The sequence below is a fragment of the Amia ocellicauda genome, chromosome 14, assembly GCF_036373705.1.
Source record: "Amia ocellicauda isolate fAmiCal2 chromosome 14, fAmiCal2.hap1, whole genome shotgun sequence".
Taxonomy (NCBI): Eukaryota; Metazoa; Chordata; class Actinopteri; order Amiiformes; family Amiidae; genus Amia; species Amia ocellicauda.
Genome location: NC_089863.1, coordinates 8219149 through 8240839, shown reverse-complemented (window position 1 = coordinate 8240839; position 21691 = coordinate 8219149). Strand labels below are relative to the sequence as shown.

General features: G+C 41.3%; 1 protein-coding gene across 1 annotated transcript in view; it reads left to right on the top strand.

Moving 5' to 3' along the window:
• The window catches only part of LOC136768563 (zinc finger protein 585A), an 81361-nt gene that overhangs the window by 22872 nt on the left and 36798 nt on the right, over positions 1 to 21691 (top strand). The window contains exon 5 of the mRNA XM_066722830.1: positions 18596 to 19115. Within this exon, the coding sequence (XP_066578927.1) occupies positions 18596 to 19115 (520 nt within the window). The remainder of the gene's footprint in view (positions 1 to 18595; positions 19116 to 21691) is intronic.

Genomic DNA, 21691 nt, shown 5'->3' with positions numbered 1-21691 from the left:
GGCAGCCCTGTTCAGTCTAATTGTATGTGGTTTTGAAACATTTTGTGTATTTTGTCCAATATTAACAATAAGATTTGTGAGGAACCAATTTCCAGAAGAACATGTGACATGCACATTCATCACTTTATTGTGGTTAGGGCTGTCCCTGTGTGTAATTGCCCTCTTTGTTACTCAATCAACCCATTAACCAAATTTAAATGATCATTGGATTAAATTAGAGCGGACACACCCAGGCTTGATTACTAAGAGAACCTGAGTAAACACAAAATTCATTTTTTAAATGATAAATGTATTATTATCCGATTTCTTAGCAGACACCCCCCCACTTTCCTGATTTCCAATTTTTTTGCATATGTCACACTGAAGGGATCTGAAACCTTTCAGTGTGACATATGCAAAAATGAGGAAATCAGGAAGGGGGCAAATACTTTTTCACAGCACTGTAAATATGTCAGCGATAGCTAAACTGGTTATAAAACATAACGTAGAACAGTAGGTGTACATTATTTCCAGTTGGCTGATGACGTGCTCCGGTTCATCACAAAGATGAAGGGGGAAAAAATAAATGTAGTGTTAAAACACTAATAAGAACGTAAAGGAAAGAAGCTGCCTGAAGAGGAGGAGGGAGAGAGAGAGAAAGAGAGAAAGAGAACTTAAAGACAAAAAGGAGGAGTCAACAGCGGACACACCAGTGGTACAGGTGAAAGGGTTATGGTTTCAATGGCTGGAAGTTGGTTGGAAACGAACCATAGGACAGTGGGTCCACAGGGCCAGGGTTAGTAACCTTTGTGTGACAAAGTGTTTTTAGCGGTTAGTGTCTGTGCTTGGAGGAGGTTCAGTGTGATGAACACTTGATTAACACATTATTCTCAATGGCAGCTTCAAGGTTACCTCCAACAGCTTTGAATCTCAACCAGGTAGGAAATAAATTAATGTGATCTGTATTGTGTTCTTTAACTGGGCCGATGTCATGTGACACGGCCAGTTTTACCCAATGGGCTGCATGGGCTGGAGCCCAGGGCCCCCCACTGTAGTTATTGTGGAATATTATTATTGATTAGATTGTGGAATAAACATGTTTTATACAAGAAGAATAGGTTTTCATTAATAATTGTGAAGAAGATGAACAATTGCAATTGCAATTGGCAAACCAGATTCAACCTGCCGGTTGAGGACCTGTGAGGCATCTGTTTCTCAAACTAGACACTCTAATGTATTTGTCCTCTTGCTCAGTTGTGCACCGGGGCCTAACACTCTTCTCTCTATTCTGGTTAGAGACAGTTTGCGCTGTTCTGTGAAGGGAGTAGTGCACAGCGTTGTACGAGATCTTCAATTTCTTGGCAATTTCTCGCATGCAAAAGCCTTCATTTCTCAGAACAAGTATAGACTGACGAGATTCAAAAGAAAGTTCTTTGTTTCTGGCCATTTTGAGCCTGTAATCGAACCCACAATTGCTGATGCTCCAGATACTCAACTAGTCGGCCAGTTTTATTGCTTCTTTCATCAGCACAACAGTTTTCAGCTGTGCTAACATAATTGCAAAAGGGTTTTTTAATGATCAATTAGCCTTTTATAATGATAAACTTGGATTAGCAAACACAACATACCATTGGAACACAGGACTGATGGTTGCTGATAATGGGCCCCTGTACGCCTATGTAGATATTCCATTACAAATCAGCCGTTTCCAGCTACAATAGTCATTTACAACATCAACAATGTCTACACTGTATTTCTGATCAATCTGATATTATTTTAATGCACAACAAATATGCTTTTCTTTCGAAAACAAGGACATTTCTAAGTCTTTGAATGGTAGTGCACACACACACACACACATACACACACACACAGGGTCCCCGGACTGACCCGCCCACCCTTCATACACACTTTTACAACCCCCCATCCCCCATCCTTTAGGCTGCCCTACAGGCGCACACACACACACACACACACACTCTCACTCTCACAGACATCCGCCAGGATCGCTACAATATTATATTCACCCCACAGGTGAATGTCAGTTGTGGGGAACACAATTCATTGCCCGTGACTCAAGATGGAAATTACATAGCTGATGATTCAGTTTGTACCGAGGAATCAGAACAAGAACTAGAAACTCCCCAGTCTGAACAGCAGCACAGGGCAGGATGGAACAGGGTGGGGAGACCTGCACAGAGACTTAGCTATGACACACTGGGGTCACCAGTTTATAATCCTTGTATACCTAATGAACATGTTGTAAATGCACCTCCGACAATGTAATACCCTAATGAGATACAGTATCAAAGGCTACCTTGTGTAAATTGGATGCGAGACAAAGGACTGATGTTTCAGAGTTTATCCGTGGGATGGTCTTACTGAAAGATGTAAAATAAGCAGAGGTATTACTTTTTAAGATGTGTTGTAATGATCAGAATGATTGTTGTTGTTTGCTGACATTGACAGAAGCTGTATTGTGGTGTTCAAGTTTCAGTAGGAAAACAATCAGTTGAAGTAAATGTTGAGGCATTACAATAGCAAAGATAATATAATATCTCTAACCTGCCAATTTTTGTTTTGGTGTCAACCACTTTTTGTGTATGAAACTGTATTGACTGAACAGAGCATTGTTAATGGTGTTTTGGTTCATGGTCTGATATATTTGGAATGGAGGGGAGAGTGTGGGGAACTTTTAAATACTTTTGAAACTCCTTATCTGTAATAAAGATTTTTCTATAAGTTCAGGAATTTCAGGAGTTAAGTGGGAGTTCACTACCCCAGAGACACTATGTCAGTGTGGCAACCTAGCCGAGGCCTGATAAATATGAGGCGCAGAGGGGCGAGGCTGCAGTTCTCACTCCGTTAAAGACATGCAACTACACAACCACATGGTCTGATGCGTTTTCTATTTCTCCCTTTATTCAGGTAGGTTGAAGTAGACTGAAAGATAATGTCTGGCTGCTATGGGGTGGTGAACTGAACTAAATGGTCATTTTTGTCTATTTTGTTTCTATTCACTTTTGCCATCTTTGCAATGGCTTTCTATTCTATGCCATAACAGATGCAAGAACTGAAAATCAAGTCACCCCAAGCCTATGCTAACTTTGCCAGTGCAACATGAACATATTAATGAACAGGAGATGTTCTGGAGAAGTCTCTAAAATATGTGTCACTTCATAACTGAGACAAATCCCCTTCTTATTTTGCCATCTTTGCAATGGCTTTCTTACTGCCACTCGACCTGTGAAACCTGCCGCTCGAAGTCTTCTCTTCACAGTTGAGACTGAGACTTGCTTACTTGGACCAGTGTTCAGCTGTGCTTGAAGCTTTTGTCCCGTGAGCCGCCTATCACACAAGCTGTTGACTCTCAGAAACTTGTCTTCTGATTGTGTTGTGGATTTGGGTCAGCCAGACCTCTGCCTGTCAGCGATTCCTACAGTTTCCTAGTGCCTTTTGATGGTGTAGGAAACTGAACTTAAAAACTGTACTTACATCACAATACAAACTGGTAACAGGGGGGTGTTCTAAATCTTTTGACCGGTAGTGTAGTTTGTTGTATTTTATTACATTTTGAAAGAATCACAAGTACATGTCATAGGAGCTTGTCCCACCTGGGCTCTCTTTAAGATCTAAATTAATATTCACATTGCTTGGAAGTCTTTGCTGCACGCTTGCAGGGGTTTACATGTCAAAGTGGTTTGGCTTCTGTCTAAGTTAAAGTCCTAATAAACCTCTTTGCTCCTCATAATGTAGTAGGGTGTCAGAAGCCCTATGAACCTGCATGTGTGGGAGTGTGTACATATTGAGAGAGAATGAAATCATGCAGAGGAAAAACTGAGTGCAGAGGATGGTGAGACCTAGAGTAATGTTTCTCAGGCGATGACATGCATGAATAATCGCCCCTTCTTTGCTTTAGGATTGTGACTCTAAATGTCCAGATAAGAGGTTCTAGTATTCTGAAATCATTAACATGAAGACAAATAAATTTGATTTAAAAATCATTTCTGAATATTATAATTCATAAACAAGGGGTACCGACACTAACTCCATTATTCTATCCATCAATACATTCTTGTTTTTCCTGTTTTTAATTGGAAGGTAATGTGCTCTTTATGAATATGAAGCAAGTGTGATTGTTTTAGTGTTCTAGGACATGGAAGACTTGCAATCATCCGATTCCTCTGCAGCCTGGAACACAGAAACCGTGCCCTCCATATTTGTGTGTTTTGGTGTTGATTTTTGTGCAACCCTGAGCTAGATACTGGCGCCTCTCTGTGATTAGCCGCCACCAGTGTGCCGTGGCCTCTAGTCTGCACTACTCTGTGCGGCTGCGCAGCGCTCGGTTCAAATAAACAGCGGGTGCCGTTTATTTTATTTTCCTGCTCGGGTTCTCTGTGTAACACGCTTCTCTGCTGTAGCTGCCCCTGTGTGCCGAGGCCTAGGGTCTGCACTACGGCCTGCGTGTCCCTGTCCGTCGGGCGCTGGGGGTCGTGCACTCATGCTCCACACGACAGTGATGCTCAGTGCCCCGCGCTCCGTACAGCCAGCGCCCCGGTGCAGTTCGGTGCGGCGTTTCCACAGCGGTGCTCGGTGCCTATCCTGCTTGACCGCTCAGTTTGTGCTGCCGGGTGGAGGGTGACGTACAGTGCCGGCTTGCCCCCCCACTCGCCGCCAATACGTCCACGTTGGTGGGTTGCCTCAGGGTGCCCACACCGAATGGCTCGGACGGTCGAACACTCACGTCAGCCAGGCACCCATCAGGATGGAGAAGGCACTCTCTTCTATCACCCGCTTTCACCGCTGTGCCTCGTGTGGCCACCGCACACTGCTCCCTGAGGATGAGCATGAGTCCTGAGCGGCATGCTTAGGGCTGGACCTCCTGCACCGGTCCCGTCCTCTTGTGCTATCTGCACCAGGTTCCAGCCGTGCTCCAGGCAGCGCCGTTTGACTCGCCGACTACTCAGGCAGGGGCTTCAATGGGACCAGAGCTTCATCTCTCACTGAGCCCTCCCGCCCCTCCTCCGGGCCCCTCCTCCGGGCCCCCTTATCCTGCTCCGGCCCCAGCCACGCTTTTATTATTATTATTATTATTATTATTATTATTATTATTATTATTATTATTATTATTTCTTGGCAGACGCCCTTATCCGGGACGACTTACAACATAAGTGCAAAACAAAGTGCAAAAATACAGTTCAGTACAAGGCATCAATCATTACAAATTCAATTTAACTAAAACATAGCAATTCAAAATATAATACATTTTACAGCTTCTAGTTTACATAATTGGATCTGAACTTCTACATGTTTGATATAATCAATTAATATATACTGGATTAATCTGCAAAGAAATCCGATCGCAACAGGGTGATCTGTGACGTCAGAATGAGACCCCGGACAGACAGCGCGGTTCCCCCGGCTCTGAATGACGGTGGGACACGGACACTGTCCATCGGGTGTGTCTGAGAAAGAAACCCTCTGGCAGCCGAGAGATTAAACTTTCAAACGATGTGCGCATTGGAGGAATAAATACAGAGCGACTTCTGCACAGGAGCTGCACAAACACTGCCAAGCAATGCTAAACATTGTGTAGTAACACAGTATATAACTGATTTGTAAGAACATGAAGTTTACAATCAAGAGGAGGCCATTCGACCATCATGCTCGTTTGGTGTCCATTAATAACTAAGTGATCCAAGGATCCTATCTAGTCTGTTTTTAAATGTTCCCAAACTTTCAGCTTCAGCCACATCGCTGGGGAGTTTGTTCAGATTGTGACAACTCTCTGTGTGAAGAAGTGTCTCCTGTTTTCCGTCTTGAATGCCTTGAAGCCCAATTTCCATTTGTGTCCCCAGGTCCGTGTGTCAGTTGTGACAAGCATAATTTAAGCCCTGTTGTAGCCAAACGCCTAACGTGGTTTACTGTACTTACAAGTTAAAAAATTAGCACAGACTATAAAGCAAGCCGGGGGCTAGGGTATGGGGTTGTCAGGTGATAGTTACTAAGTTACTAGTGTTTCTGGTCGAGCAAGAGCTGCGATAAGTGAACCCCAGAGCCCTGAATTTCACCTGTTTGCCTCTCCGACAGCTTCCACACCGGGACACTAATAACAATAAGAGCGCCTCACTTACCGCGGTGTCAAACCCAGCGATGGCTGGACAGGGCGACTGACACTCCTGGGTCGCTACGCTGGGCCGAACAGCAGTTTAATTCTCAGATCCTACAGCTTGTTGCTCACCATGTCCCTCACTGCTCACAGGTGGACTGAATGGATGTCGTGCTGCTGTCTCACACTGGCTGGTTCTGACTGCACCCTCTGTGACGTCACACACAGAGCCTGCCAGACGCATAGAACGTCTCTCACTCACACACATTCATACATTTTCTATAAAACCCCAACTATTCTTCTGGTGTCAGTACTCATCCTGGAACTCGTATTAGGCCTTAATTTAAAGGACTATTTGAATCTGGACCCATATCTTAAGTTTCATCTTCGAAATGACAACAAATTTGACTTAATAAAAATATAGAAATAACTTGTTTGCATGTTTTTCTGTGTTTCAACTGTTCCCGTTTTGCCATTTGTAAAGTACTTGGTAAAATAATATACAATAAATCTGTACAAAAACAGTAAGGACGTATCTATCTATGTAACAAAGCTGTTCCCAACCCTGGTCCTGACCCCCTACCCTGATGGTTTTGGTTAAAACAGTTTCAGTTCTTGCATATGTTATGGCCTGAATGAAGGTAAACCGGCTCTAACCAGAATAGAAAGGAGTGGGAGGCCCCGGTGCACAACTGAGCAAGAGGACAAATACATTAGAGTGTCTAGTTTGAGAAACAGACGCCTCACAGGTCCTCAACTGGCAGCTTCATCAATTAGTACCCGCAAAACACCAGTCTCAACGTCAACAGTGAAGAGGCGACTCCGGGATGCTGGCCTTCTAGGCAGAGTTGCAAAGAAAAAGCCATCTCTCAGACTGGCCAATAAAAAGAAAAGATTAAGATGGGCAAAAGAACACAGACACTGGACAGTGGAAGATTGGAAAAAAGTGTTATGTACAGACGAATCTAAGTCTGAGAGACACAGACCAAATGCTGGAGGAGTGCTTGACGCCATCTGTCAAGCATGGTGGAGGCAATGTGATGGTCTGGGGGTGCTGTGGTGGTGGTGAAGTGGGAGATTTGTACAGGGTAAAAGGGATCTTGAAGAAGGAAGGCTATCACTCCATTTTGCAACGCAATGCCATACCATGTGGACGTCACTTGATTGGAGCCAATTTCCTCCTACAACAGGACAATGACCCAAAGCACAGCTCCAAACTATGCAAGAACCATTTAGGGAAGAAGCAGTCAGCTGGTATTCTGTCTGTAATGGAGTGGCCAGCACAGTCACCGGATCTCAACCCAATTGAGCTGTTGTGGGAGCAGCTTGACCATATGATATCTAAGAAGTGCCCATCAAGCCAATCCAACTTGATGGAGGTGCTTCAGGAAGCATGGGGTGAAATCTCTTCAGATGACCTCAACAAATTGACAACTAGAACACCAAAGGTCTGGAAGGCTGTAATTGCTGCAAATGGAGGATTCTTTGATGAAAGCAAAGTTTGAAGAACATAATTATTATTTCAATTAAACATCATTATTTGGCAACTGGAGACACGTCAGTGTGAGAATATTTACAGCACAAATTAATGCATGTTAAGGGTAAAATGGAAAAGGCAGGGTGGGATCCTGACTGGACTCCCAGGCAGCATAGAGAGTGGTGGAATCAAGAGAAATGAGATAAGACTGATAAAGCGTCTGTAATTGTTTGTCAGTCTAATAAACACCTTGAAAAGAAACTGATCACGATGGATCAGAGAAGTAGTGAAATAATTGAGAGGCATTATTTTACAATTGATTCTAAATAATAAGAAGCTTCATAAATAAATAAAATAAATAAATAAATGATTAGGGCTGTTTAAGACACTGCAGGCTCAACAAAACATACCACAAATCTGGTATCTGAATTATCTTTGCATATCAATGTGTATATTCTTTTAGTGTTTATGCATATGTAGTTGTAAGGTTACATAATGGATGTATGTTTTGTATGCATTTTTAATCTTTTGCATAGCCCAGAATAAGACTAAGTAACCAGTAATTTCAGAATTATATTTAAAAATGCTGCAGTTATATATGTTGTAACAATATACTCATCATTCGGATTTAAGCATCTGACTGAGGGGGCAAGGGTAATACCATTGTCTGTGGCCTCAGTTCCCCTCCGCATGGCTGCCAGACAGCAATCTCAAAGAAGAAGCTGAAATGACAGACAGTGAGAGGGCAGCAGCCTAAGTGCAAGGGTTCAAAACTACTACAAACACACCAAAAGTGTCAAGAAACAATAATGCCCAAGGGAAAGGTACAACAGCTGCATTACTAATGATAATATTGATTTTGATAAAGACAAATGGTAAAATAACTACTTTTAATCCTGAAAGTTAATTAATAATAAAAAAATAAAAAGTTGTATTGTCTTTATTGTAGAAATTGATCGAAATCTGTACAGGCTCAGATAGATGCATCACAATGAAAAACATGTAATTAAATATATGACATAATGTGATATGGATTAATGATGGGCATACATTATTGGGGGGGACAATTTAATGTTCTCTCAACCTACGCCCATGAGTGAGTGACCTTGAGTGAGTGAGTGATTTTATTTACCTTATTCAATTCCTTCCCAGACAGAAAACTAAGTTGGCCCAATGTTGGTTTATGGTTGGCTTTGTTGGCAAGTGGTCGTTGGCACGCTAACCATGGGCCAACGTTGGCCTAACAATTTGCATCTCAAGTAAAATAAAATAAATAAATAAATAAAAGAAGGTATGTGGAGAGGGAAATAAACTAATTTATTGTGCTACCCCTTATTTCTTAAAGCTGACTTACGTGATGAACCCAGTAAATCTGTATTACTGAGGGTCAGTATTGTTCATGATGAAGACAAAAATGAAAATTAAACAAGTTTTTCTGTTTATGTTTTTGATTTTTCTGATTGGTTGTTTAATATAAACATATTACCTCGGGGTGAGGAGTTTGCTGAAGAGTTTATTCTGAATGGGGTAAACCTGAGGTAAAGATGAATAAATACATGTTTGTTTTTAGCCTGGAAGAAGACTCACAGCATCAGATTTAAAGAGATGTGTTTTGAATGAAATTGAGTGTAACTATTAATCTGTAAACAATGAAAGTACAAGAAAATAGCCATATCTTCTCACACAGTAAATATAATTACTTTTTATGAAAACTGATGTCTTGGGAAAACAAATTTCCCCTGACATTGTTTTATGTTGACATTATGTTTGCCAGTTATTTCAATGTATTTAAACAAGAGAGGATCTTAACACCTCTGCATTTGTAGTGCTTCTCTATAAATGTTTTTTGTAACCATTACTGCCTATGCAAGCTGTCTGTACAAAGCCCAGCTGCGATTAAATCACAATTTAGACCCACCCACTAATAGCAACCTAGTTTTAATTGGGTTGCCTTTACACGTATCAACTTTGATTTGTCTGTTGCTGATATTGAATGATCTCTGAATTAAAATAAATTGTGCATCCACGTTTTGTTTTGTTTCCGTTGCTCTAAAACAAGCGTCGTCAAAATCTATTTACTTACACATTGCAATACACACGGGGTCAGGGCGCATGCGCTCTTAAGAGGCAACAACTCTCTCCACATTTCAGTCGACGGCTGCTGCTACACAAGTTAAAAATATTCACCAAATACAATATACAATACAATCCTTAAATTGTTGAAAGGCATAACAGTTTCTGTCTGCATTGGCCTTGTTGAACATAAAACCCAATGTGTTGACAGAGCACTGCCCCGGCCTCAGTAGCGCTAAAGTCCCGGAGCTCTGTGCGTTCATGGGGGAGACAAGACAATTAGGAAAATTTCAATTTCTACATCTGTTTAGCTATCATTACATCACATTTATATGCACCGCCGCTGCCATGTGTTCCCAGCTGTCGTGTCTCGGACTTCAACGCAAAGAGTTCTAGGACTTCAGCGCTCAAACGCTTCCGCATTAGTGCGCTTTTTTATACACTCCGGCGAAGGGAGCTGTGAAGGGACAAACCGCACGATTAGGCTCCTTCACTCGCTCCCTGAGTGATTGGGACAGCCCTTAAGGCCACCGTAGTACTTCCGCCCCGCAGGGGAAGGGGCGAGGGGTGCGGTTTGCGACGCAGCCGCGTTTCTCTAACTGGGTCGATTTCAAAGACAGAAAGTCGATTAGCGGAAGTGGAACTGGAACTGGGAAGAGAAGCAGCGCCGTTTCTGCTCGTCGGATCCCTGTCTGAGCTGAAGCGGAGCAGAGTTTTAACGCAGTGTTTTAAACGGAGCGCCGACCGATGTCTCTCTCCCAGCGGCTCACACAGCGCCTGTCCTCGGCTCTGGCCGGGCTGAGCTCTGGAGCGGACGGGCCGCCTGAGAAGAGCCGAGGAGCCGGGAGACGAGAGCGGAGCTGCGGAGAGACGGAGAGAGAGACCGGAGGAGCTGCTGCTGCTGCTGCCGGTAACACTGTTACTGTTGTGTGTGTGTGTGTGTGTGTGTGTATGTATATATATATATATATATATATATATATATACACACACATACACACACATATATATATACACACATACACACACATATATATATACACACACACATATATATATATATATACACACACACATATATATATATATACACTCACCTAAAGGATTATTAGGAACACCATACTAATACTGTGTTTGACCCCCTTTCGCATTCAGAACTGCCTTAATTCTACGTGGCATTGATTCAACAAGGTGCTGAAAGCATTCTTTAGAAATGTTGGCCCATATTGATAGGATAGCATCTTGCAGTTGATGGAGATTTGTGGGATGCACATCCAGGGCACGAAGCTCCCGTTCCACCACATCCCAAAGATGCTCTATTGGGTTGAGATCTGGTGACTGTGGGGGCCAGTTTAGTACAGTGAACTCATTGTCATGTTCAAGAAACCAATTTGAAATGAATCGACCTTTGTGACATGGTGCATTATCCTGCTGGAAGTAGCCATCAGAGGATGGGTACATGGTGGTCATAAAGGGATGGACATGGTCAGAAACAATGCTCAGGTAGGCCGTGGCATTTAAACGATGCCCAATTGGCACTAAGGGGCCTAAAGTGTGCCAAGAAAACATCCCCCACACCATTACACCACCACCACCAGCCTGCACAGTGGTAACAAGGCATGATGGATCCATGTTCTCATTCTGTTTACGCCAAATTCTGACTCTACCATCTGAATGTCTCAACAGAAATCGAGACTCATCAGACCAGGCAACATTTTTCCAGTCTTCAACTGTCCAATTTTGGTGAGCTTGTGCAAATTGTAGCCTCTTTTTCCTATTTGTAGTGGAGATGAGTGGTACCCGGTGGGGTCTTCTGCTGTTGTAGCCCATCCACCTCAAGGTTGTACGTGTTGTGGCTTCACAAATGCTTTGCTGCATACCTCGGTTGTAACGAGTGCTTATTTCAGTCAAAGTTGCTCTTCTATCAGCTTGAATCAGTCGGCCCATTCTCCTCTGACCTCTAGCATCAACAAGGCATTTTCGCCCACAGGACTGCCGCATACTGGATGTTTTTCCCTTTTCACACCATTCTTTGTAAAACCTAGAAATGGTTGTGCGTGAAAATCCCAGTAACTGAGCAGATTGTGAAATACTCAGACCGGCCCGTCTGGCACCAACAACCATGCCACGCTCAAAATTGCTTAAATCACCTTTCTTTCCCATTCAGACATTCAGTTTGGAGTTCAGGAGATTGTCTTGACCAGGACCACACCCCTAAATGCATTGAAGCAACTGCCATGTGATTGGTTGGTTAGATAATTGCATTAATGAGAAATTGAACAGGTGTTCCTAATAATCCTTTAGGTGAGTGTATGTCTGTGTGTGTGTGTGTGTGTGTGTGTGTGTGGTGCCCAGCGACGGCCTGGCTGGGTGTATCCCTGGCTTGCTCCCTGTGTCTGCCGGGATCGGCTCCGGCTTCCCCGCAACCCTCACCAGGAAAAGCAGTGTCGAAGATGGATATATATCTATATAGAGGTGGAAAGAGTACTGAAAAATCCTACTCGACAGTACTTCTGCTTACTTTTAAGTTTTACTGAAGTAGAAGTAAAGGTACTGCTAAAAAAATACTACAAAAGTAAAAAGTATCTCATTTAAAAAGCACTCGGAGTACAAGTTACATAGTTACTTTTAACAAAGCCTTGTCACATGATCTCCAAGCTAACACTATATATATAATATTCATCAATCATGGCCAGAGTGCAGAGATGTGTAACAATAAAGTAACAGTTCTATTGATTTAAAAGTTTGTTATTATAAATTTTTAATTGGCTGTAGCTGATATTTAAATACAAATAAAATCACAATATCAACTTACCTAGAAGACACAAATGTTGATATAACTTAATTGTTAGTTTATTGTGGGGAACATCACTGGTCAGGACAGGAGGCCGTATTTGGGAGAGACCATTGACTGTAATGGGGAGTGGGAAGCCCGTAGATTACAATGGGGAGAACAAAAGGGCGGTCTATATCTCCAAATCACACACAGGAATCCTAAGTACGCTTTATTTAAAATAACCTCATTTTAAAACACAAAAGAGCAATGACATGCCTGGATTATCGAAAAACACTGAAAACAGCACAAATAGGTTTGGCTGCCTATACATACATTATATGTATAATATATATATATTTTGTCATCTACATTTATGTACACTGCAAGTTAAACCTTATCTGAAAAAATAAATTGTGTAAATGGGCAACTGTATGTAAAATAATGTGATCTCTTTTACAATTGTAACAATTGTAAATCACCTTTATTAAAAGTGTCTGCATAGAAATATTAATAAGCAATTAACCCCAATAAAGACATCAGCATTATGATAATTAACTGAATAACTTTGTTTGCTTTGTATACTTAATTATATTGTTTATCAATTTCTTCACAGTAATTCACATTCAATAAGTAATTTCTATTTTATTCACTTGTAATATTAAAGCAATAGGTTTTATAAAATCAAATATGAAGTATTGTGCATTGTTCTGCAGTAGATAAGGTAAGTTTAGTTTTGAAAGTAAATGAACCAATCAAGTGAGAGAGGGCATGGTTCTTTGTTGTCAATGCAAGTGGTATCATGGAGCTTGTCTTTTGAACAACCATAACGTTGGTTAATCTGTGAGACCTGCTTGTAAATCATTGTCTGTGTTTGTGAAAAAAATCCTATTATGTTTTCAGTATTCCAGGCCTGTCATTCCATGTCATTCCACTTTTTTGTTTTATATTATGTTATTTTAAAGAAAGTGTATTCAGGATTTCAGGATTTTAGGATTCCTGTGTGGGATTTGGAGATATAGACTGTCCTTTTGTTTTCCCCATTGTAGTCTATGGGCATTCCATTTTGTCATTCGTTGTAGTCTGTCACTTTATTTTACAGAAACGTCTCTTTACAAACGGCAAATTGCTATTAAGTACAGGTTTGTAATGTGTGATATTGTCTGATATTTCGTCAACACTTCTGGATGATGTATTCATTGTAGGGCTGTGCGATATGACGATATATATCATCATATGACGATAGAAAAATGTCTGTCGTTCCATATTATGCTCTATCATTTATATCGTGGCGTCGCAAATCCCACTCTTTACGGCAATATTTTTCGTCATTAGGACGGTTTGCGTTCTTCCCGGTTCTTCCACACGTGCCGGATGCAGGTAGAAATGAGCATCAGAAACAGACAGACATGGAGGAGAGAGACCTGACACACAATAACCAAAATACCCCTGTGTATATATTTATGCAGATCTGATATGGCTTTCATTGTATTTACATTTTTGCCGACATCTGGTCTTTCAGGAACCCTATTTGTTCAATCTGATTTTAACAAGGTGTAGTCACTTCTGATTGGTAACACTGCAACCTATTGTCTGTCTATGAAGATTTAAAAAGGCTCCTGCAAGACCTTGAGATCTTTTCTTCACTTCATGTGAGAGGAGGCTCCGGGTTGACCTGGATTTATTGTGTAATAAACTTGTTACTATTTCACCGGTGGATGCTGAGAATTTTGGACACCTCTACATATGAATGTGTGTGTTTTAGGACTGGTGGTATACTGTAAATAAACTATACCAGTATTAATTTACAGACCAGTTTGGACTTTTACTATACTTTCATATCGGTATTTTAAAGTTTTCTATGCTATTTAGAACAAGGCAGTAATGTTCAGACTGTACAATGCACTAGTTAGAGCTCATCTGGATACTGTGGACAGTTCTGGGCTCCACACTTCAAGAAAGATATCGCTGCTCTAGAGGCAGTTCAGAGGAGAGCAACCAGACTTAGGCTGAAAGTTCAGCCATAAAACGTTTCGGCACCTATCAGTTAATTACTGAAGTAGTATAAAACTAGTAGGTGACGTAAACTAACAATATATTTCCATTTATTATTTATTATTATTATTAATATCATATCCTGTACAGATAATACTTGTCGAAATCCTTGAAAAAGTTATTTGGAAGAGGAACAGTGCATGTACTATAGCAGTCTCCATTCTTTAAAACTACAATCTGACAAGAAGATATTGCTTAGGTCAAAGGTAAAAGCGCTGAATGCTGACACTGAATTGTATCCAATTGAACCCTTTTAGCTTCACCCTACACCCTCGCTCACTCAACTGCACACTCTCACACGTCAGCACAACGTCACGCAAAGTGTACACTTGTCGAAGGGTGTAGGGGACAAGTGTGCGATTTGGGACCCAGACTTATTCCAGGTCTGAAGGGAATGTCCTACTGAGAGACTGAGGAACTGAACCTTTTCACCCTGGAACAGAGTAGACTACGTAGGGACTTGATCCAAGTCTTCAAAATCATGAAGGGCATCGAGCACAACAAACCAGAGGAGGATCATAATCCCATGAATCCTTGATTGTTAAACAAACATTAAACTTGATAAGCAGTTGCATTTCCTGATTCAAGACCTCGTTTACTAACATCAACACAAATTATTCGATAGCAACACGAGACATTTGTTGCGCCGGCTGCTCGAGACTGCGCTGTCTGACATCCGATCAAAGAAAGCTGATGTGTTCGTGTAAGGCAAATTTCCTCCGATCTGCACAGATCTGCAGGGCTCCACCAATGGGATCTTCACCTTTATTCACAAACCCTGCAGAAATCAATGTAATTGGATGACTTAATTTGTTATGTTTATATTTAAAAAAAAATAAAAAATAGAATTGCCAATCATTTAAGTAACAACTTAATTATTGTGCATCATTCAATTTATATTTTTTTAAATAATTGTAATTATTTAATAAAGCATTGACAATGCTAAAGTGTCGATCTAGAATTCTATATCTATGGTTTTGACAATAATTTCACAGCTCCATTGTGTAATGGAAGTTGACATTCGCCTCCGCTAACAAGGGGGCAGTAGTCGTAGTACAACTACGATGATTACATTTGCATTTTGACCCAAATAACGCATGCATACATGGAAAATGAAATGCAATTGTGGGATTGCATTAGCATTATAATAAGTTCCACTAAATGCTTCCATACTGTATAATGCCATAGAACAGAACCACCCAAAAGCCAATAGTAGTCTCCAGTTGAGCAGTCGAGCTGCACACATTACACCAGGGGTTCCCAAAGTGCGGCCCGGGGGCCAAATGCGGCCCTCAAGGATGTTTGGTGCGGCTCCCCAAAGCTAACCTTCAGCCCCCTCCTTTTCTGCACCTTACTATATTTTTACACTTTCTGAAAACATTGTTACAAATTGCACATAACAACAACAATAAAAGTCCATAAATGTTCCTGAACAGAAAGGTATAGGAAATAAAAAGGTATGATTATCATCAGTGGTTAATTTTCTACTGCGGCCCCCGATCCCATGCAACCTCCGGAAATTGGCCCTCCATCAGGAACCCCTGCATTACACAATTACAGAATTGTGAAAATCTGTGACTTTTGAATGCACCCATATAAAACACTATTCTTATTATTGTATGAATTTCTCCCCCCTTTTTTTTAATATATATTATTCTGGATTCAAAATACATCTATAAAAAATAATACCCTTAGTGCTACACCTAAATCTTTGGGGTTTTTTTATAGACGTAATGCTTTTAGATTTAGATTATTAGCTAAAATAATTAAAGCCCAAAGCACATTCCAAATAAAACGAGCCCAAAAAAACACAACCCACGACTCAAGAAATTAAAGCATCTGTAAAAAAACAAGAAGGCTGGGAAATTCATTTTTAAAGCTTTCTGCTATGAATAATGTTTATGCTGCAATAGTATTTTATTAAAATGTTACTTTGCTCATTCATAATTACATTGAATAATAATGTAGCTGAGCTGCAGTGCTTTCACTTTTAGTAGAGAAAATAGGTACCAATAATAGCCTGTAATCTTTCAGTTTAGTATAATTTTCCCTAGTAAATAATGTTGTCAAAAGGAATAATTTGTTTATAAGAGTATGGATTTTATGTTCAGTTTTGAATAGTCAGTTGAAAGTAAGCATTATATGTGCATTCCTTACTTTACGTAGGGCTATATGAAATCAGTTTTATTTTGATTTTACAGATTTATTTTTACGTGGGATAGTTTAACTGACAAAATGAATGGCCATTTTCAGATTCGTCAGTTTGCTGGTTTGACCACAGGAGATTCTGGGCCTTAAATAACTACTTTAGAATCATTTAATTGTCACAAAACTTTGTCAGTATTTAGATTAAACATAATATTTAATGTGTTTACCTCTTTTTAGTGTTCTAAACCTCCGTTAAATTGCACCTAAATTCACAAACGGATGTTTTAAAAACCAAGTGTAAACAGAATTGACAGTTGACAGAATAAAAAGGAATCGGTAGAGGGTTATTTATCCTATGTTACAGCAAAACATCACCAAGAAATACCACCACGAAAGGCAATCGAATGCCTGTTTTCTAGTAAAGCCCTCTGCATGATGCACAAGTAGCAAACAGTAACTGCTTTTGAAAACTGCGGCAACTAATCACATAGATTTTGTCTTATCTAATTTATGTAGTAGTTACTAAACGACACTTACATATTTCCCTTAACAAAAGTATTTAATAGCCACATAATTTATTCATACATGGTAAAACAGTTAGGAATAGTACACTTACCAGGGATGTTAATGGATGGTGAACCTTCAGGTGTCTTTTTCACATTTGTTGTAGACAAATTCCAGACGGCTTATGAAACCTCACCAAAGTTTCCTCTGGCTCCGCTGGTCTTGCATATACATTTGGTCTTGCATATACATTTGGTTTTGCAAGATTTCTTCCGTCCAAGCCTGGGTTGGGTTGATAAATTGGTTGCAGCCATCGCTCATGCAGATGTAAGGAGTCGAGTACGCCATTACTGAACTAAACACTGCTGTCAGTCGTTGTGGTTCTGGTCAAATGCCTTTTCTAAGCATTCAAATGATGACCAATGACAGAATTGCACTGAGGGTTTTGAATTTCATGCATGATTATGATTGGACCATGGGTTGAACTATGTCTGTCTGTGTCTTGTGTTGAATTTACATTAAGTCACATTTTAGTAGATTCAAATTAGATGTGATTTATTTTCAGTCATCTTATTTAATAATTTTTTCTTTCTTTTGCCCACAGTATTTCATCTTGTCAAAGTTATCGTCACTGAAAATAGGATGTTGACGAATATTTTTCATCATGGTTTTCATTCACAAAATTAAAACTGCTGTACTAGTAGTCTCTCAGAGCTCTTCTCATGTCTTGTCTCTCCTCCAGGAGCTGTACAGGCCAGTGCTCTCCCTGACTCTGGGGAAAGGAGTCCCACTGAGCAGCAGCCCTGTGAGCAGGAGTGGGGCTCCAGTCTGGGGCAGGACACTGAAGATAAAGAGGGGCTAACTGAGCGGCCCAGGAGCAGAACCATTGAAGAGGAGCTCAGTGGCCTGGAGTCTGGCCACAGAGCAGAGCCACACACTGAGGGTTTAGCACTGGGATCTGAGTGTGGACCCAGTGCAGCTGATGCTGAGCTGGGCTTTGCTGGAACACAGCCTGAACCCAGTGTGGAGTCTGATCACATTAAAACAGAGTCCAATGAATCGGAGATAGACACTCACACTCTTCTGAAATATGGACTCTGTGATCCTAAACTGGAGAATATTACAGGAGGCCTCAGTGACCTGGAACCTGAGCTCCGTGTTCAGTGTGGAACCAAATCTGTTGCCTTGAAAACAGAGCTCAGTGCAGGGAGGGACCAATCGACACAGTGTAGACAGCTGCGTCCCAGACGCTCCAGCTCCCACACTCCCTCCAGCTCCCACACTCACCCCTCATGGGAAACTGTGAAACATCAGGGCTGCCATTGCTGCTCCCAGTGTGGGAAGAACTTCAGTCAAGCAGGACGCCTTCAATCTCACCAGCGCGTTCATACGAAAAAGAAACCATACTTTTGCCGCCAATGTGGGAAGAGTTTCTCTCAGCGAGGAGACCTTCAGAAACATCAGTGCATTCGCACAGGAAAGAAACCATACTGCTGTACCCATTGTGGGAGGAGCTTCAGCAATGTACGACACTTTGAATCTCACCAGCACATTCATACAGGAGAGAGGCCATACTGCTGCCCCCAGTGTGGGAAGAGCTTCACTCAGCAAGGAAACCTTAAAAAACATCTGCGCATTCACACAGGAGAGAAACCATACAGCTGTACTCAGTGTGGGAAGAACTTCAGTGTGTTAGAAAACCTTAACAATCATCAGCACATTCACACAGGAGAGAAACCATACAAGTGTACCCAGTGTGGGAAGGCTTTCACTCAGTCAGGAAGCCTTAAATATCACCAGCGTATTCACACAGGAGAGAAACCATTCAGCTGCTCCCAGTGTGGGAAGTGCTTCACTTTGTTAGGAAATCTTCAATCTCACCAGCGCATTCACACAGGAGAGAAACCATTCAGCTGCTCCCAGTGTGGGAGGTGCTTCACTTTGTTAGGAAACCTTAAAACCCATCAGCGCCTTCACACAGGAGAGAAGCCATTCTGGTGCTCCCAGTGTGGGAAGTGCTTCACTCACTTGGCAAGCCTTAAACATCACCAGTGCATTCACACAGAAGAGATCACACACAATACAATTTAAGAAAGGAGGAGGCGAGCCTAGAAATACAAAATGTTACATTTTTAAGCAGTCCTTTTTATGTTCAAAAGTTTAATCTGCTAATATAAAATTGTGTTGCTGAAGTGAAAATGAAAACTGCATCATTACTAACGAAAACAACCTGACTCCCTGCCAACAAGGTGTACAATATGAGATTGAGAGTATCAGTCGTGACAATTCACTGGAATTGTGAATTTCATAGACTTACTTTCATCTGAATAATGAAACTGGTTTTGATGCAGAAGTTTTGCTTCTTTCATTTTTATATTTAAACACGAGTTTTGGAACTTCAAGACATGCATTTTTTTAAATACATAGTACAGCTTGTGGCAAATTTAACCTAAACTGAAGGGCAATATAAGGTCTTGATTGTAAATGTACGAGGGCTCTTCAAGCTATTAGCATATGCAAGTCAGGTTGCGCTCCTAAAACCCACGGTGTGTAACAATGAGAGGGGAGCTGACTTCCTGTTCCGGGTGATTGATTCATTTTGTGTTGGGTTGTTGCGGGAAAGAGACTTGCTGAACTGTTCCTGCTTATTGAACGCACTCCACGCTCAAGGCAGAAAGAGACATTGCTGCACTGCTGCACGTTTAAGGCGGAAGGAGAGATTGCTGTACAGTTTCTGTGTACTGAAGGTGTTCCATGCTCAAGGCTTTAATCTTCAGCCTGGCTTAGCTGACTTTGTACTCTTATGTTACACTGTATGCTTTAGACCCTGCTTCAGGATTCACACGATGAATCGGAATGTATATGCGGAAATGGACGGGAGTGATTTGTTTCCTTTTGCTGTTTAGTTTCTTATTTGAATGTGTTTTGTTTTCTTACTTTGTTTGTTTATTATTTCAACTATGTAATGTGTTTTGGGCTATAAAGACCTGCCGTAGTGGAAATGAATGCACATGCACAGCAAAGTAAAGTCTGACTCCACTATAATATGCAATAGATTGTGATTTATTTATGTACTAGGCATAACCTACCTGGCGCCCAAACAACATTGTTTATAAATACGCCGCCACAAGCTTATTGATGTTTTACATTATGAAAGTCTTATTACAACCATTGTGAAATAATTTAGAATTTATTGAAGGCTGTACTGTAATTATTATTTTACATATCACAGCTCTGGCAACATTTATATTTGGTTTTCATCGTATGATTTAATTTGCTGAAAATTGTGTTTTCATTATACATTTAATGTGTGCTAACTATAGAAATGAAAGAAAATGATGATCCTCCTTCTTTAACCTAAGAGTTTAAAAAAAACAGGCAAAAAACAATAATTCACAATTTTCCCAGGTGCTTGTGAGTAAAATGTAAATGAAAAGATTAACTTATTAAATCATATTATTTTTTGCATAAATATTGTAGACTACAACATTATTCATACCCCAGACAATTGGTTTCTAAAGTCATAGAAGGTAGAATAATATACAATATACACTGATCAGCCATAACATTATGACCATCTGCCTAATATTGTGTAGGTCTTACTTTTGCCGCCAAAACAGCCCTGACCCGTCGAGGCATGGACTCCACTAGACCTCTGAAGGTGTGCTGTGGTATCTGGCACCAAGACGTTAGCAGCAGATCCTTTAAGTCCTGTAAGTTGCCAGGTGGGGCCTCCATGGATCGGACTTGTTTGTCCAGCACATCCCACAGATGCTCGATTGGATTGAGATCTGGGGAATTTGGAGGCCAAGTCAACACCTTGAACTCGTTGTTGTGTTCCTCAAACCATTCGTGAACCATTTTTGCTTTGTGGCAGGGCGCATTATCCTGCTGAAAGAGGCCAGTGCCATCAGGGAATACCGTGTCCATGAAAGGGTGTACATGGTCTGCAACAATGCTTAGGTAGGTGGTACGTGTCAAAGTAATCCACATGAATGGCACAACCGATGGTTTCCCAGCAGAACATTGCCCAACGCATCACACTGCCTCCCCGGCTCGCCTTCTTCCCATAGTGCATCCTGGTGCCATGTGTTCTCCAGGTAAGCGACGCACACGCACCCGGCCATCCACGTGATGTAAAAGAAAACATGATTCATCAGACCAGGCCACCTTCTTCCATTGCTCCGTGGTCCAGTTCTGATGCTCACGTGCCCATTGTAGGCGCTTTTGGCAGTGGACAGGGGTCAGCATGGGCACCCTGACTGGTCTGCGGCTACGCAGCCCCATACGCAACAAACTGCGATGCACTGTGTGTTCTGACACCTTTCTATCAGAACCAGCATTCACTTTTTCAGCAATTTGAGCTACAGTAGCTCGTCTGTTGGATCGGACCACACGGGCCAGCCTTCACTCCCCACGTGCATCAATGAGCCTTGGCCACCCATGACCCTGTCGCCGGTTCAGGTACTGACCACTGCAGACCGGGAACACCCCACAAGTAGGGCTGAAACGATTAGTCGACATTATCGACAAATATTTTTGTTGTCGACAAGTTGTTTGATCGCATAGGACC